We start from the raw sequence: 18,163 nt of genomic DNA on the forward strand, positions 1-18,163 counted from the left end.
TGGTGCTGGCTGGGACTTTTTGGGGGGGCACTTTGGGTCTGGTCCTGTGACATGGGGGTTGCAGGGCCATTCCATGGCCTCCCTTCCCTGCATGTGCACGCTTTGCGGGGGTGGCGGTCGCTAACCGACACGGTGTAGAGTTACCGTAGGGACATGTGTGAACCAGGAGACCTGCACATTGGTACATGGGGCGATATGGCTTGATCAATTCATATTCCAACATCCTGAAGTTGTTTTTTTAAAATAGGCTTAGCAGCACTAGTATCAGCCATAGGTGTGATGTGCAGCCACTCCCCTCTCTCCATGTCAGATAATTCACCCAGCTGTGCCTCTAATCCTCTGTTATCAGCTTTCTGCTGTCGGCTAACTTCCTCCTCCCTCCTCCCCCCTCCCCTCTCCCTAGAACAGACAGAGTATGTCTGATGCAACAAGTCACAATTTCCTGATTTTTTGCAGTGGATGGAAAAGAGAAAGGAGGGGGGACCTGGGAAAAGGCTTTTTTTTCTAGTTCTCATGGAGAACACGGCACTTCTGACTCTTTTCTTTCTCAAAGAGTCAGAAAAAAGGAAGTCCTGTGTATCCCAGCCGTGACTGGTTGTAATTCCTGTGTTTAGTCTCTTTTTTACAACCAGCACAAGTCAGAAAATCTGCCTTCAGGAGACTGGTCCTGGATTTCTGGTAAGTTCAGCTTTGTTTTACAGCATGATAGCAACAAAAAATAATGAATGTATATTGCAAACTTCCTTCATATCACATCTACTGTTGATTTAGATTTTGAAAGTTATAACGACAGGTACACTTTAAGTCATCATTATCATCACTGGCCAGAAAATAAAAAAAAATATTTTCGATTAAAAAAAAAAAGGGCCAGCTTATAAGGCCAGTGTAAGGCCAGCTTAAGTGCAGTACAGCATACAAATCTGTCTTACCATTCTCTTTGCATTTTACTGAGCCCCAGATAAATCTTTACTTCTTTCTTTGGAGGAAGGCTTTTTTCAACTTCAGCTTTTATACGACGTAAAAGAAAGGGCTTTAAAACCTGGTCAAATACATAAAGATGGAGTCATAAGTACATTCAAAATTATGATCAGAGCAAAGTTACTATTTAAAGAGCAACTTATACTTACTGCATGAAGTCTTTCAACCAGCTTCGTATCCCCAAGACAGTTGTTAGTATCAAACCAAGAATCAAAATCCTGTTAAGTTAAAAGATTTAAAAAAAAAATATTACACTAAATTATGTGAACACATACAACAGTGGAAACAAAACAGAACACAACAGATAAAAACCCATTATCTTTCCCCAAGTATCACAGATCCCACCAGGAGCTGAGGGGGACTGGGGTAAGTAAGTATGAGATTTTTCTTCTTTACTCTAGAACCTTCAGCATTGTATTAAAAAATCCTGGAATACCTCTTTAAAGGGGTTTTCCCACTGTTTTCACACTTTCTCAACCATAAAGGGGTTGATTAAAAACTTTTTTAATGTTGTTGCCCTTAATAAACATCTTTGGGAACATTTATCAAATTCCCGCCCAAGTGGTACGCCAGGGAGTCGTACCCCTGCCGTATCCTCAGCTCACCGGTGGGCAGCAGGGAGGGGGCGCAAATCATGATCCAAATCTACACCCTGGACACAGGGCACAGGTTCAGGCGCCCGTCCGTCTGGATTTACTAAGAGGCATGCACCTCTTAATGAATCCAGCCATGAAAGAGTAGGCGGGGCCTAATTTAAGACTGGAGTACGAGTGTGCTGGTCTTCATAAATCCCCCCCTTATGCTTCCCTTTCCACACTACCCCGATGTCGTCCTGCAGCGTTTCCAGGTCCCCCACTCACTGCAGCAACTTCATTTCTGAAACCTGTCACTGCTGAGACAAGTTTGTTTAGAATTAATGGTGGCTGCAGTCAGCAGGGGACCCGGAGACACTGCAGGAGGACACCAGGGGACCATGAAGCGGTAGGCATAAGATGTTTGTAACAACATCTAAAAAGTTTTTAAGTGTAGGATAATGCCTTTAAGGTTGAGGAAGGTTTAAAAAAAGTGGTAAAACCCCTTGGTAAAACACCTAGTAAAAAGTCTGATAAACTTAATGGGTGCTACTAGGGGTCCAATAAGGCTTCACATAATGTGAGACTGTGTATGTATTGAAACCAGTTCTCTATGGGGGAAGGAGAATGGCGTACATTAGAAATAAGAGTAATTATAATATTTATTTGTATAAACAGATTCAACAGATTCCACAGCGCTTTTAAAAAATATATATATTTACAAGATACAGGGGTTACATTTACACATTACAGGATTAAATAATTAAAATAAATAAAAAAAATACAAAAGAAGTGAGGGACCTGCTCACAAGATTTTGCAGACTAGGAGGACTGGGGATGACACAAAAGGCAACAAGTGCTTTGTTTGCAGATGGTCCAGCCATTGTACATAGAATCAGAAGTGCCTATAAGTGTTGGGTCAGCCAGTCACCCACTCAAATGTGTTAGCAATTGCTTAAAGGGGTATCCCAAGATAAAAGTTACTTGTCCCCTACCCACAGGATGGGGGACAGGTAAGAGATTGCGGAAGGTCCGACCTCCGTACCCCTCTGCGATCTCCATATCACCCCGTGGCTCCGTTATTTTGAACAGTGCCGCAGGTACAGCACATGACTGTACTCGGCTCTCTCCGGCAATTCCATAGAGAATAAATGGAGCTACCGGAGAGAGACGAGAACAGCACTCGGCCCTTTCTGTGGGCTCTATAGAGAATGAATAAAGCTGTGGGTCACATGCCCTATCCACAGAAGCTGTGGGCTGATATGGAGATCACCGGGGGTACGGAGGTTAGACCCCCACAATTTCTTACTTGTGCCCTTGTCCTCTTGTGCATCTTTGTTTTATCTTGTAATACCTCTTTAATTACACCAAAATGTGCAACTTTGTTAATAGATCCATCATGTATATCTTTACATGTATACTTCTTGTTTATAAGTACATTCTCAGAGCTGGCTTTGGGAATTTTTTTTTATCTCACAAAACAAAATACATCCATTGACTAAGGATCTTCTGTACAGGCAGATAATCTGCCCGTAACAAGCACTATATTTTATATTATATTATATTTTATTTGCACGTGTCAATTACCAGGAGGAGTTATGATGGATCTTGTGATTATTCTGGATAAAACATTGTTAGTGGGTAGCACTGTTTCTCAGTGTGTACACGTGTATGTCACACTTGAAGCTCCTTTAAGATGGAAAATAATGAAATTTAAGAGCAGAGGCGTCAAATCTCCTTTATCAGCAGAAACAAAAAAATTATACAAATCCAGACTTGACATTAAAAAATGGTTATTTTATGTATAATCTATTAAAATGCCATGTTACCTGACAACCCACAGACCCACATGGATCTATATGCTTAGGTGTTTTGAAATAGAGAGAGTAAAATACATAAGTATATAGATCTATGTGTCTGTGGATTGACAGGTAGCAGGGCTTTGTAATGGATTATAAATAAAATGGCCATTTTTTAATGTCAAGTACTGGATTTCTATGGATTTTTTGGGCCAGCATCCTCTGCACACTGACAGGTGAGGACAGGCATGAAATGAGAATGCTGAGCACTGACACTAATTTACGTACTGGTAAATATTTACAGTAGATCACACCTACATACAATAGACAGCTGTAGCTTTCGTGGCATATGCACTTTTCCCCATGTTTTTTTCTGCACCCTGGCACTTTGTTAGATACTTACCATCTGCCTTATGTTTGGATCAGCTCTATACTGATTATCCATTTTGGCTGCAGTATACAGGTAACTCTGGTTTCCCAGTGCCTGCCATCCTGTCAGTTCTGGTTCATCTATTTTATGTGTGTAAATATTTTATATTAATAAAATGATTGATTATTTGTTGTTGGGTCACAGCTTTTTTTCTGTAGGTGATATGTATGATAAATAATAAGGCAGCACTTTCAAATGGGGCATTGTATTTGCTGGGTGCCTGACCTTAGCTGTAACCTCCAGTTGTGAAATGTGAAGAAATGAGGAGAAGGAAATCTGCACCACAAATACCACTGCATACAACACCCTTCATCAGACGAGTCAGCACTGTGATCCCACAATGCACTGTGGGAAGGATCAATAAAGATATCTATATTATGGATCATGAAGGAAATTTGATACTATTTTACATTTTTTAAGAAAACAACAATACTAGCACAAGGAATCCCCCAATGCTATTTTTTGCCACTTCCTAGGGGCAGCCGCCTACAACCAAAATACCTGTTCCCTGCAATGACATGAGTATGAAATATGCAGATAACCCTTAAAGTGACACTGTCACCCCCTTTCTGGATGAGGACTTCTCTGCACAGCTGTAAAGCCGAAATTCTGCAGTTTTCATACCTTACTTTATATTAGATTTCTTGGTGCTTGGTCAAGTGTAAAATGCTTTTTATCCTTGGTAGATTGTGCCAGATGGGAGGGGTTTCAAGTCCGCATCATCACTTGGCCCCACCCACAACGGCTATGCAGATCCGCCCCTCTGTGATGTCATCATCGTCTAGGGCCCGCCCCCTCAGTGGCCATTGGAATGGGCCGACCTAGAGGGGGTGGGGCTAGACTTAGGGCTGGGTGGTATACCGTGAAAAAACCGATACCGTCTCTGGCGTTGGTTAACCAACCTAAACTTTGCCAGGACGGTATCCGCGGTATTTCACAGGTTTGTGCGCTGTATGTGCAGATGCAGGGATGCCGGCGTGTCAGAGCCTGGCAGGATGTGGCTGCAGCAGATCGGATGAGGGGAGTCTTATCCCAGGCCTGAGACAGGAGATCTGGCTTATCTCCCTCCCGGGCCCCAAGATGCGGACACTGAGCCGGTGGAGCCCCGCGGCCGAGTGCAGCCTCAGAGTGTCTAGTGTCCTGCACTCCCCGGGCAGTGAACGCAGCACAGAGCAGACGTCTGCAGGCTGAGGACAAGACAACTGCTGCTCGGGTGACAGCGTTGCCCCATCCCCGTCCTGTCACTGCCGGACCCGTCCTGTCAAACAGGGAAATTGCCGCTTTCTTGTTTAGTTCCCCTGCTTTCTTATCACTGACACCTGACACCAGAGGCTACAGGAGAAAGCGGTTTCTCCATTCTCTATGTACACTCAGGCTCTGGATGTGCCTGGAATAGCAGAGCTGTCTCAGTTCATGGACACCTGTAGCTCTGGCTGTGCCTGGAATAGCAGTCCCCCTTCCACCTGTGTGTACATAGTGTATATATTGGGACCTGTCTCTTCCTGTGTGTATGTAGCTGTATAACTCTGCTGAGACCCCTAATAATGACAAATAATAGTCACAATAGACTAAATTCACAGCCTTGAGTTGCTGCTCAGTGAGTTCCTTTTTTTTTTTTTACTTTTTAGAAACAAAATATCCCCAATTTGGCACAGACAAGTGGGCGTGGCTTGCAAAAGAGGGTGTGGCTTGCAAAGGGGCGTGTCATCGTTATCGTTTAATCATCATTACCGCAGCTACATGTGCGATAAGCCGAGATATTAATCTAGGCCAATATTGCCCAGCCCTAGCTAGACCTCTAGTCCGATCCATTTCAATGGACGCGGGGCCTAGATGACGATGGCACAATGCACCAAAAATAAAAAGCATTTTTTACTGGACCAAGCACCAAGAAATCTATTATAAAGTAAGGTATGGAAACTGCAGAACTCAGGCTTTACAGCTGCGTAGAGAAGTCCTCACACAGAAAGGGGGTGACAGTATCACTTTAAGGCCTACCTGTGATAAAGAATGAGCACAATAAAACAATTTTATTATGCCATACTTTATTTCTTGTATGAAATCAGTGAGTTAACAATTTGTCCACACATGTGAAAGGGGCCTAGAGTTATAGCCATGAGGCGATTGGGACTGAGACTCCCATCTTTAACTCAGTGAAACATTGGTAGCACTACCCTTCAGAAACATACATGAACACAGGGGCTGTCCAAAGAAGTTTTATAGGGTATGGGGATCATGGTTATATTAATGTTGCTTTTATAATATAATTCTTATAATATAACTAAGAAAAAGGGAATACCTACCTCTGAAGAGTTAAACACATCCGGTAGAAGGAAATTGAGCAATGACCACAACTCATGAAGGTTATTCTGAAGTGGAGTTCCCGTCAATAGTAAACGGTTGGTGGTCTTAAATTCTCGAACAATCTCAGATAGCTAAACAATGGAGCAAAGAAAGTGTATTCAAGTAGATGAACATAGGGACTGTGGATTTCTTCTCTTACCTCACTATAACTATGTAGAATGAAAAAAACACATATTCTGTCGGGAATGGTCATGGAGTATGAGGCTGAGGGGACATGAATCAGGTTCACATCCCTTGAGCCTAGCATACATACATACATACATACATAAAGTTTCCACCCATCTGGATATTTGGAAAAAAAATGCAGATAGTCAAACAAGTAATAAAATTTCTGTATCTCAGGATCTGGGGGCAAAGCAACAAAATAATAAAAATAATAAAAAAGCTGGTAAACTCATTTTTTCAAAGTGACCTCTATAAAGTATGTAGTGAGCTTTTTCCATTGTATGCACTAAGAAATAAAACGCAAGATGTGAACAAAGCTTTATTTAGAGATTTACAGGCTGCTGTAAACTGCATCATATTGTGATGATAGTGGAGAGACACTTTACAGCACAGATAAATCGTATATTCCAGCCTTATGTTACTGACCTTAGATTTTTCATTCTTTATTCTGTGCGCCTCATCAATAACAAGGTATCTCCAGTTGAACTTCTTAAAAACTGATTTTTCCCTTATGACCATTTCGTAGGAGGTAACACAGACATCCCACTCTCCTGGCATCATGACATCTCGGATAAAAGCAGCCTGGAAATAAGAACACCTTGAAAGTCAACTTGGGCAACAACACCTTTTGGTTTTAATGGAAAGTCCACATATTTTAGAAGCAGACGAGGAATGTTTTTGGTATCAGTTTAATGATCAATATGTCACCAAAAAAAGGAATTACCATATTTTTTTTCCGATTTATAAGACGCACCTGATGATAAGACGCACCAAGGTTTTTTATTTTTTGGGGGGGGGATGGGGTAGGAAAAAGCTGTTCTGTGCTGCACTACACAGTTAGTTTGTCTCAATTTATTGTGTCATGGTAATGATGTGTAACTGCAACTCAGCTCCCATTCAAGTAAATAGAAACTGAGCTGCAGTTACAGGTCGTCACCGTTTATTGTGTGGTGCGGGTGCCGAAACGCTGATTGGCGTGGGTGCTGGGTGTTGACATGCCACAAGTTTTACAGTCACTCCCTTCTGCTAAGGGCAAAATGTGTCAGGTTGCTCAGATGGTTTTGGGAGCAGTGGTGCCAGGAAGTTAACCCTCAATGAACTGTAGGAGGCTACAGATCATTGAGGTGAACTCCCTGGCACCACTGCTCCCAGAACCATCTGAGCAATCTGATACAGAGGGCCACTGGGAAGCTGGCTGAAAGAAGGAGGTGGAAGGGAACCCACAGTACTGTGCATAAGGCACACGTTTTCAGTAAAGAAATTTGTACCAGGCACTTTCGGTCGGCAAGAGGATAGAGTCTTATATAGGGAAAAATATGGTAGACATGGTATGGTTTAGTGTAAGGTGAAAACAAGGTGATAAAGAATAAGACATTGCCTAAAAAAGGGACATTGCTCTACGGTCTAGTCATGGATAACAAAAGTTATTAAATTGAGCCGCCTAATGGGGTCCTCTCATTATCACTTGTCATCCCCTAATTACGGGATAGGAAATAACCAGCAGATCCCTATCCCAATCCTGGGCATGGAGGACCAATGCCCTCAGAATAAATAAGAGGGGTAGTGTGCACACTTACCCGTGCATCTTTGTCACCAATAAGGCAAACAGCACGAAGTGTTGGGACCCAGCGTTTAAACTCATTCATCCAGTTGTGTAGAGTTGACTTTGGTACCAGCACCATATGTGGACCTGGAATGTTCCTGTAGTGTTTAAGGTAGCCCAACAAAGCAATTGTCTGCAATGTCTTACCTAATCCCTAAAAAAAGCAAGGCAAAATAAGACATTACAAAAAAAAAAGACAGTTCTGGTGTAATGTAGGGCCACTAACAACCACATACAACTGCCCCAATAAACATAGGACTTACCATTTCATCTGCCAATATGCCATTAATGCCATTTTCATACAGGGAGATCATCCAATTGAGGCCTCGGACTTGATAATCTCTCAATGTTCCTCCTTTTACATCTGCAGGACAAATACAAAATGAGAAGATGACATGCACTGCCATACACAGCACATTTCTGAAGCACACATATTCAGGAGAGCCTCTTGTTCTGTAGAGTTTCCCCCATATTGTTTCCCACCAAATGAATTAACCATTGTGTATGCTTTTCAGTGGAGAGCTACTGCAAAGTTTAAAGGGAAGTTCGGAGACTACAGTATTGGTAGACTATCCTAAGAATAGGCCACCAAAATGATCAGCCGGTTGTCCTAGATGACAACATTCAGGCCATGAAACTGAAAGACGTGAAATTCGTGTACGGGTACAGAACCCTATAGTGGGGTGTTTCTTTACGTTACTGGCATGTTAAACAATGAACTGAAGGGACTTGGCTCTTGTTGGCCATTTAAATGCAAGGCATTGTTGAACAGAATACAAATAAATAACAATGGTCAGGTGTAAATTGCAGAGTAATGTAACTGGTGTATAAGCCATGAAGCAGCTTTGGTTTAGTACATCATAAACATGTACACTGTTATTTAGCACACAACATTATAACATACAAGAAGGTGATTCTTCAAATCGCACACACACGCTGGCGGTTTTGCGGCTTTCGGACAGTAATTCTTCATCTTCCTCTTGCTCTGTGCGTCGATGTCGATTGCTAAATAGAAGAAAATACAAAGTATAACTTTTATTATTAGGCTTCAGTCACACATCTGTAATGCAGACCATAATTGCAGGCCTGTAACAGTGGACTATGGACCCATACATTTCAATGGCCCAGATTACACATCCAAAAGAAGGACAGGTCCTAGTATAGACCACTATCTACATAGAGGTCCATGCATTGTGTACAACTACTGATACACATCCGTAGTCAGGCCACAATTACAGGCTGCATTACGGACGTGTGAATGCGACCATGAATTGACAACTGGGTGTTATCATTCCATTTATCAGAAAGGCTTATTCCTACACAATCTAAAGCAGGGGTGGGGAACCTTTTCCATGTCGAGGGCCGGTCGGGCATTTATAAAATCATTCGAGGGCCGCATACCGTGTGCGGCAGTTAGTAGCGTGGGTTTGCAGCACCCGGGGCAAGGCAAAGTATTGTTCCCCTAATGCCCCTGCTATTGTAGTTAACCCTCTGTGATGCCCCTTGTACCTGATGTGAATCCTTAGTGATACCCTGTAGCCTGAGTTAACCCCCCAGTCATGTCCCTGGTAGCCTAATTACCCCCCCCCCCACACACACCCAATGATGCCTCTGGTAGGCCAAGTTAATCCCCCCAGTTATGTCCCTGCTAGCCTAGTTAATCCCCCCAGTTATGTCCCTGCTAGCCTAGTTAATCCCCCCAGTTATGTCCCTGCTAGCCTAGTTAATACCCCCAGTCATGTCCCTGGTAGCCTAGTTAAGCCCCTCTGTGATGTCCGTGGTAGCCTAGTTTAGCCCCTCAGTCATGTCCCTGGTAGCCTAGATAACCCCCCAGTCATGTCCCTGGTAGCCTAGTCAGCCCCCCGTCATGTCCCTGGTAGCCTAGTTAACCCCCCAGTCATGTCCCTGGTAGCATAGTTAACCCCCCAGTCATGTCCCTGGTAGCCTAGTTAAGCCCCTCAGTCATGTCCCTGGTGGCCTTCTTAACCCCCTCAGTCATGTCCCTGGTGGCCTTCTTAACCCCCTCAGTCATGTCCCTGGTGGCCTAGTTAACCCCTCAGTCATGTCCCTGGTGGCCTAGTTAACCCCCCAGTCATGTCCCTGGTGGCCTAGTTAACCCCCCAGTCATGTCCCTGGTGGCCTAGTTAACCCCCCAGTCATGTCCCTGGTGGCCTAGTTAACCCCCCAGTCATGTCCCTGGTGGCCTTCTTAACCCCCTCAGTCATGTCCCTGGTGGCCTTCTTAACCCCCTCAGTCATGTCCCTGGTGGCCTTCTTAACCCCCTCAGTCATGTCCCTGGTGGCCTAGTTAACCCCCCAGTCAGGTCCCTGGTGGCCTTCTTAACCCCCCAGTCAGGTCCCCGGTGGCCTTCTTAACCCCCCAGTCAGGTCCCTGGTGGCCTTCTTAACCCCCCAGTCAGGTCCCTGGTGGCCTTCTTAACCCCCCATCCCCCCAGTCATGTCCCTGGTGGCCTAGTTAATCCCCAGTGCCTGCCCCAAATAAAAAAAATAAACATCCCACTCACCTTTCCTCCGCTCCCACGCTATCCAGGTCCTCTTCTCCCTCCTCTCTTCTGTGTCGGTCTTCTCCTGCAGGCGGCGCAGGAGTCACAAGATGTGCGCCGCTCTGCTGGGGAAGGAGCCGGCACAGACACAGGAAGATGCTGTGTATGCCGGCTCCTGCCTCACCACCGCGGCGCACATGACAGGAGAGCCGCAAACCGCAGAAGACGTGTGCCGCTCTGGAGGAGAAGGAGCCAGCATACACAGCGTTCTCCTGTGTCTGGTAACTGTCACAGACACAGGAGGAAGCTGTGAATGCCGGCTCCTTCTCCTCCAGAGCAGCGCATGTCACAGGGGTGCCGGGCATCCGGAGGTGTCAGGGGCCGGATGCGGCCCGCGGGCCGGAGGTTCCCCACCCCTGATCTAAAGTTATCAACAGTATGAGACTTTCTTCTTAGTCCACACTTCTCTATCGTGTTCCTGCAGGGTAGGTAGTGCAAATAACTGGCTAAACAACTGCCTTTCCAAATACATGAGGATCTTTACAATAGTAAGAGAGGAATAAATGTGCCCATACACCTTATACTTAAAGTGACACTGTCACCCCATTTGTGCATTCTGACATCTCTACACAGGTGTAAAGGGTAAATTTAGCGTTTTTCATACCTTATTTCATATCATACGTCATGGTACTTGTTCAAGTAAAAAGTGTCCTTTTATCAACTGCAGATTGTATTAAGTGGACGTGGCCTCTCGGCATTAGCATCACTTAGCCCCGCCCACAACGACACCCGCCCCCTTGACGCCCATTGGTTGGCCGCCGTAATGGGGGTGGGGTCTAGACCTTTCGGTCAGCCTGTTCCAATGGCCGGCGAAGGGGGAAAGGGCCAACGGTGCTGTTGTGGGTGGGGCTAAGTGGCGCTAATGCTGCGAGGCCACGCCAACTTTTTAACACAATCTGCAGTTGATAAAAGGACACTTTTTACTTGAACAAGCACCATGACGTATGATATAAAATAAGGTATGAAAACTGCTAAATTTACCCTTTACACCTGTGTAGAGATGTCAGAATGCACAAAGGAGGTGACAGTGTCACTTTAAGTTTAGCTGACAGTATAAGGTGCATGATGTTCTCTGATGATGCCAGTAGAGAAAAGGGTTTGGGTATGCTCGATTTTTGCCGCCTAACTCTTTTGTCCTTGGAAGGATAAGCCAATGTCAGAACTGTCTGTCTGTAGCTTACCCCTTTCGATAGACAACACATGAACCTTCACCCATGCTGAATATTTATATATATGGGTAGTAATTTAAGATGTATGGGCACCTAAAAACATTAGCAGAATTCTCTGGCAGTAGTTATCTCCATAAAGAACAAAAGGATCAGGCATGTTGGAATCCGAATGCCCATTTCTTTTTCTCTTAAAGTGTCACTGTCATTTTTTTATTTATTTTTTTGCAGAAATCAATAGTACAGGCGATTTTAAGAAACTTTGTAATTGGGTTTATTAGGCAAATATGCCATTATCTGCATTCAAAAAGACTTTTCCAAGCCCCCCCCCCCTCCTCTCTCTGTCTCATTCACTGCCCATTATCAGGAAATCGTGTCTTGTTGCATCAGGCATGCCCCTGACTGTTCTATTGAGAGGGGAGGGGGGAGGAAGGAGTTTAGCAGCAGAGAGCAGAGAACAAAGAATTACACAGCGGGACCTGTGTAAAAGCCTCTATTCAGAGGTCAGAGAGGTCAGTGCTGACTTAAGAGGAGATAGCCCGGTGATGTAGCTGTACATTAACTCTTTGTTGTCCTGTTTTGGTGCCTCATCTTCCTCCACCCCTCCCCTCTTCATAGAGAACAATGAAGACAGGGGGGAGAAGTTCAAACTGCTTTCTCATGATAAAAATGCATTTTTCGGCTAATAAACCCAGTTACAAAGTTTCTTAAAATCGCCTGTACAATCGATTTCTGCAAAAAAAATAAAAAATTAATCGACAGGTACACTTTAAGTGTCATTAGAGATGGTCTGCTGGGCCTGCAAACACGTGGGGGATTAGCGGACATTGCACTAATGTGTAAGGCCATCTTTACAGCCAGCAGCAGTCTTTTCTTATTTCATACCATTAACAAACAGAAGTGAAATCTTAATAGTTGGCAAATTGCAGACATTCTGTTTAATTGCGTTTGTGAGATGTGAAGGAATGTGAGAAGCGATTTACATACTCTCCGGCAGACAACAAACTTTGTTTTTCATCTTTCTTTGTCCTGGGGCGTCCTAATTTCACTTTGAGAGGAGAAGTTGGAGACTTTTGTGAAGCGGGCTGAATGAAATGTGCGAAGAGCTCCGTCTGCTTCAAGAGAAACTCGAATCTTTTAGAACGATCTGTTTTCTACAATATGAAAATAATTCAATTACTTTATTTCAGGCATCAAAGTAACGCTTCTATCCAATTTCTGTATATTAACATTTAGTCAACTGGAAATTGTAATTAAATATTTAAATAAATGATTTCCATATATTATTATCTGCACATACCTAACTTCTTGAGAGGAAAAAGTATACACACAATGGAGTAAAGAAGGACGAACCATTAACTTACTGCTCTATACATTTCATATATTTATAATAGGAATATAAAATAGATGTAAAAATGTGGGGGATTTGCAAAACCCATTGCTCGGCATTTAAATACCGATGGCTGGGGAAGATGGATGAAGCCTAAGGCTATGTTCACACTACGTAAGTTCCGTAGTAACCAGCCGTGATTTCTACGGTACCTACTTAATGCTGCCTTCTGAAGAATCCCGGACAGAGTGTATACACATAGTATACACATAGTATACACTCCGTCCGGGATCCCTAGCGGCGCCATAGAAAACTGACATATTCAGTGAATAGCGGCCACAGAAAACCCTGTCCATGCACACTATGTAGCGGCGCTAAAGATCATCCGGCTGGTACTGCAGTACCGGCCGAGATGATCGTCTCTGAGACCGGCTGTTCGGTGACCCGGTTGGTCTCTTACAGAATGTGAACATAGTCTAAGGCTGCCTGGAAAACACTGATGCAGCTATAGGCTATGTTCACACAACGTAAGGGTCATATTAATCACAGCCATTGTTGCCTGAAAAACAGCCATGATTTATACGAATCCTGCCTTCTGAGGATCCTGGCTGGACTGTATACATAGTTCCAGCTGGGATCCCTAGCGGCGCCGTGAGAAACTGACATGTCAGTTTTCTGCGGCCACTATTCGATGAATGGCGGCTGCAGAAAACTCTGTCAGTGCACGCTCTATTGTGTGCATTGGAGAGTTCTGATGCGGGCGCGCACGGATGCGATAATACGCGTAGGGTGTGCGGTCCGTAGCCCCTTCTCAGAGCCCTGGGTGATATGTTATCTATTTTTACTGTGATTTATTGACCTTCCTTTTTTTTTGGTGCTATAGCATTAGTTCATTGAGTGTTATCTGAGTGTGGTGCTATTTATGTGTTTGGATAATTTGTAGACGCATGGTCTCTTCCATGAATTGATTATTTATTCTCTGTTTATATATTCATGTGAGCACATGCACTTTCAGGATATTTGCACAGAAGGTCTGTAGTTTACAACATGGGGAAGATATAGTACAGTTTACAGGGCTCTGATTGGGATACTGTGTTTGGGGCTACTGTGGGAGTGTTAAAAAGGACCTGTCACCCCCCGTGTCGGGGTGAAAGGCTCCCGACCCCCCGTTACAGCCCCCTATACTCACCTGATCCGGCCGGGTCCCGCTTCCTGATCCGGTCGGGTCACAGAGATATGAGTGCCCGAAGCCCGGCGCGCAGGCTCACAGGAGTCCGATGCCCATAGAGAATGACGGAGCATTGGACTCCCCATTCATTCTCTATAAGCGTCGGACTCTCCTGTGAGCGCGCGCGCCGGGCTTCGGGTGCTCATATCTCCGTGACCCGACCGGATCAGGAACCGGGACCCGGCGGGATCATCAGGAACCGGGACCCGGCGGGATCAGGTGAGTATAGGGGGCTGTAACGGGGGGTCGGGAGCCTGTCACCCCGGCACGGGGAGTGACTGGTCTCCTTTAAGTATTTTTTATATACCTCCCTTGTTTTGGTTTACCCTTATTGGGCTTTTATGTGTTTTTAAATTGTATGTCCATTTGTCATATGTTTTTTTGATGTAGACAGATAATAAAGGTGTTATTGATTTTGGATACATTTGTGTGGGTGCGCCAGTTACTGTTTCTCTGTCTTTTTGGTACAATGTTCTGGGGTTGGAACATGGGCAGCATCCAAGTTAATTATGTGTAGCCGCTGCCACCTTGTTTGTTTAAGAGCAGTATATAGATAGGACACCATTTACAATAGCTAATTCTCAGAGCACATCCCCCCTCACGGTAATTTGACCTCAGCATAGGTTGCAGAGCATGCCAGAAAACTGCCCCATGAAAGTAGTGTCTGCTATAGTCTATTGTGTCTATGTCCTTGGGGCTTGCTGTAAAGCATATTTTTAAATGCAGGATGGCTTCCCCATATTTAAAGGGGTTATCCAGCGCTACAAAAACATGGCCACTTTTCCCCCTACTGTTGTCTCCAGTTCAGGTGTGGTTTGCAAATAAGCTCCATTTACTTCAATGGAACTGAGTTTCAAAACCCCACCCAAACTGGAGACAACAGTAGGGGGAAAGCGGCCATGTTTTTGTAGCGCTGGATAACCCCTTTAAGGGGTTTTCTCATCTTAAATAAAATAGTTATACTGTACTTGTATAGTTAAATATTTTTCCTGATGGTCAGGGGACCACGAGGAAAAAGAAATGATGTGTCACTTTTTTATCACTCTGAAGCAACAACTGAAATGGATGGATGCTTCAGAGACAGAACCTGCCATGCTGACCATGGTTCGGAGAAACAATTTGAAATGCATTTTGTAATAGAAATATATATAAATTAACAATTACTAATCTTTTCAATCTCCCGCTGTTCCAGTGCTCTCTGCCAGTCTTTATATTCCTGCTGTAATAGCATATCTATGGGCAGGGTTGTATGTACCACTAGGCACCCACTTCCCAATCTGACTTGCCAGTCTGACTTGCCTGTCTTTTCGAGCGGGTGGGGGGGAGGGTCGGGGGTTATGGTGGAATCTGTCAGGTCTGGTGTGACGGTGGTAAATGTGACACCTGGAGCTATTACCTACCAATCTACCAATCCTGTGGTGAGAATTCCGTCAGCCATAGACCCACTGACTTAAATGTGACTATGAGACAGTTCCTCAAACAATTTGGCGCTATTACGGTAAAATAAAATAAAAATGTATTTAAAAAGTGCCAATTTCCCATTAATGAGGGTCTAAGCATTTTAATAACCACTGATTTAATAACAAATAGACAAGCCAGCAATGCATTTCACACATCAATGGCACAACTCAACTGTCTTGGAAGTTTTACTTGGTACCACCAGAGGGCAGCAACATACTGCAACAGTCAGGGAGACAAGATCACCTAATGTGACATAGGACGCAAGTGCTATATTGTATCTATCCATCTATCTATCCAGACATAAATATACTATGTACAAAACTTACAGCATGATCACTATGGCAACAGATTTTTATAATGCAATATATGACCTCCAAGTGCAAACATACCAGCAGCATAAATCTACGTACAGCATGTCCTTCACTGAAAGCTTTCTATGTTTTCTTTCTGCATTGTGACTCCACTTTCTTGTAGGTATGGCAGTATGATAGAGCAGAAACAATCCACTGGATTTACAGCGCTTATTGGGGTTGTGAAACTAGAGGCTTTTGTTTCAGCACAGAAGCGTACAATCGTATCCCGGCTCACAGATGTGGTTGTGACTGTTTACAGCACACAGTGAGTCTATGGATTCATTTTTTCAAAACAGTGTACTTTAGTACATAGATTTTTACTTGCATTTTTGCTGTGACGAGTCATGTAATTCTCTGAACATGTCAGTCAAGGATTTCTGATTAAGAAGCTGCCCATAGACATAATAGGGCAAATTTACTGATACTCTCTAATTATCAGCCAATTAAATGGACACTTCTGGCATGGTTCCAGATACATGCCAAAAGTTTTGATTAGTCAAGATCAGGAGAAAAACTTCTATAGTATGTAGCCCATCTCCTGAGCATTTAAAGGAGAAGTGCGGCGAAAAATTTTATTACAGTATTGTATTGCCCCCCAAAAGTTATACAAATCCCCAATATACACCTATTACGGGAAAAGCTTATCATCCTCTCTAGCAGCCACAGCCCGCACAGCTCTGGAAGCCGGGTCGTGACATCACCATGTTATCCAGGAAGTGAAGCCTTCATGCAGTAGTACGTGCAGGGAAAAAAGCACTTAATGTGCAATTCCTGTAATAAGTGTATATTGGTGATTTGTATAACTTTTGGGGGACAATAAAATACTTTAATAAGACATTTGTGCCTTTCAGGAAGTTTTACTAGGTGCCACTAGAGGGCAGCAACATACTACATCAGCCAGCTAAACAAGGTCATCTAATGTGACACAGAATGCACAGGCTATACTGTACATTGTTAGAGAAGTATCATTAAAAAAAAAAAAAAACTTTTGACATTCTAGAGTTTTGATTGGTCAGGATCTGGGTGTTCAGACCCCACCAATCGCTAGAAAAAGCAGGGAGAGAAACATTCTCTGTTCTGTCCTCATGGTTGTAGATGGACTTCTATATAAATCTATGGAGCCCATTTTTTATGCAGCGAGGGGAGAGAAGGGAAGAGAATAGAGATGAGTGCAACTGGAGCATACTCGAGTCCGATCACTCAACATTTGAATACGGGGGCTTAAGAAGTTGGGTGAAGCCCTAGGTAGTCAAGGACAACATGGATACAGCCTATGGCTATGTTGGATACAGCCTATGGCAAAATCAGGGGTAAAACCAACAAAGAAAAATTATAATTGAAAGATTTACACAGCTTCTGTATTTTCATTCCACTCTGAAAAAAGTGAAATACTGAAATACTGTGTATGAACATAGCCCATGGTTGCAATTGTTGGTGCTTATGCAGTTCCCAGTTATTAATAGCACAACTTGCATTCCTTCCTCCCCCCTAGAAAAGCAGGAAACGGAGTGTAAAACTCAAAGTGAAGGAGGTCTGAATATAAAAGCAGGCTTACTTCCTGTCTACTCAAATCCTGACCCCTCACATAGACAAAAAAAAGGTTACAGTAAGGTTAAATGGTTCATTTTATATAGGAAAATCAATCAGTGATTTTAGTTTTAATCAGTGATTCCATCTGGAACCTATGGTATGGTTTATCTATATCATAAAAATGAAAGTCTGTCTGTCTGTCTTAGTAGCGGAATATAATAGGCCCTTTTTGGGCGGTAGCCCGGGGCCTTGAGTTCCTGGGGGGCACTTCGCCACCGAAAAAGAATTATACTTTCAGTAAAGTATTGTCTCCGGGCTACAGTTCTGCCATAATTTGCAAAAAAATCACTGCTTTTTTTACTGCAATTTTGCACAAATCAGGGCATCATGACATTATCTATCTTGTACTATGAGCACCATGCTAGTACTGCCATAGTTACAGTGGGATGGGGGGGCCAGGCTTGGTGACTAGCCCAGGGCCTATGGTAAAGTAAATCCGCCCCTGGTCTGTCTGTCCCATATAGACTTCCAAAAGCCTGAACCGTTTGACCCCAAATTTGGCCCACAGATACATTGGGTGCCCGGGAGGGTTAGAGCGAAGGTCCCGTCCCAGCCAGATGT

General features: G+C 43.8%; 1 protein-coding gene across 2 annotated transcripts in view; it reads right to left on the bottom strand.

Annotated features, from left to right (window-relative positions):
• Positions 1-18,163, bottom strand: part of SMARCA1 (SNF2 related chromatin remodeling ATPase 1) — a 77,904-nt gene that overhangs the window by 46,534 nt on the left and 13,207 nt on the right. For both annotated transcript variants that reach the window (XM_069986892.1, XM_069986891.1), the window contains exons 3-10: positions 12,628-12,794; positions 8,816-8,916; positions 8,175-8,275; positions 7,886-8,065; positions 6,735-6,890; positions 6,083-6,214; positions 1,128-1,196; positions 930-1,039 (exon numbers count right to left, since the gene is read on the bottom strand). In XM_069986892.1, the coding sequence (XP_069842993.1) occupies positions 930-1,039; positions 1,128-1,196; positions 6,083-6,214; positions 6,735-6,890; positions 7,886-8,065; positions 8,175-8,275; positions 8,816-8,916; positions 12,628-12,794 (1,016 nt within the window). The remainder of the gene's footprint in view (positions 1-929; positions 1,040-1,127; positions 1,197-6,082; positions 6,215-6,734; positions 6,891-7,885; positions 8,066-8,174; positions 8,276-8,815; positions 8,917-12,627; positions 12,795-18,163) is intronic.

This window comes from Dendropsophus ebraccatus, chromosome 10, assembly GCF_027789765.1.
Source record: "Dendropsophus ebraccatus isolate aDenEbr1 chromosome 10, aDenEbr1.pat, whole genome shotgun sequence".
Taxonomy (NCBI): Eukaryota; Metazoa; Chordata; class Amphibia; order Anura; family Hylidae; genus Dendropsophus; species Dendropsophus ebraccatus.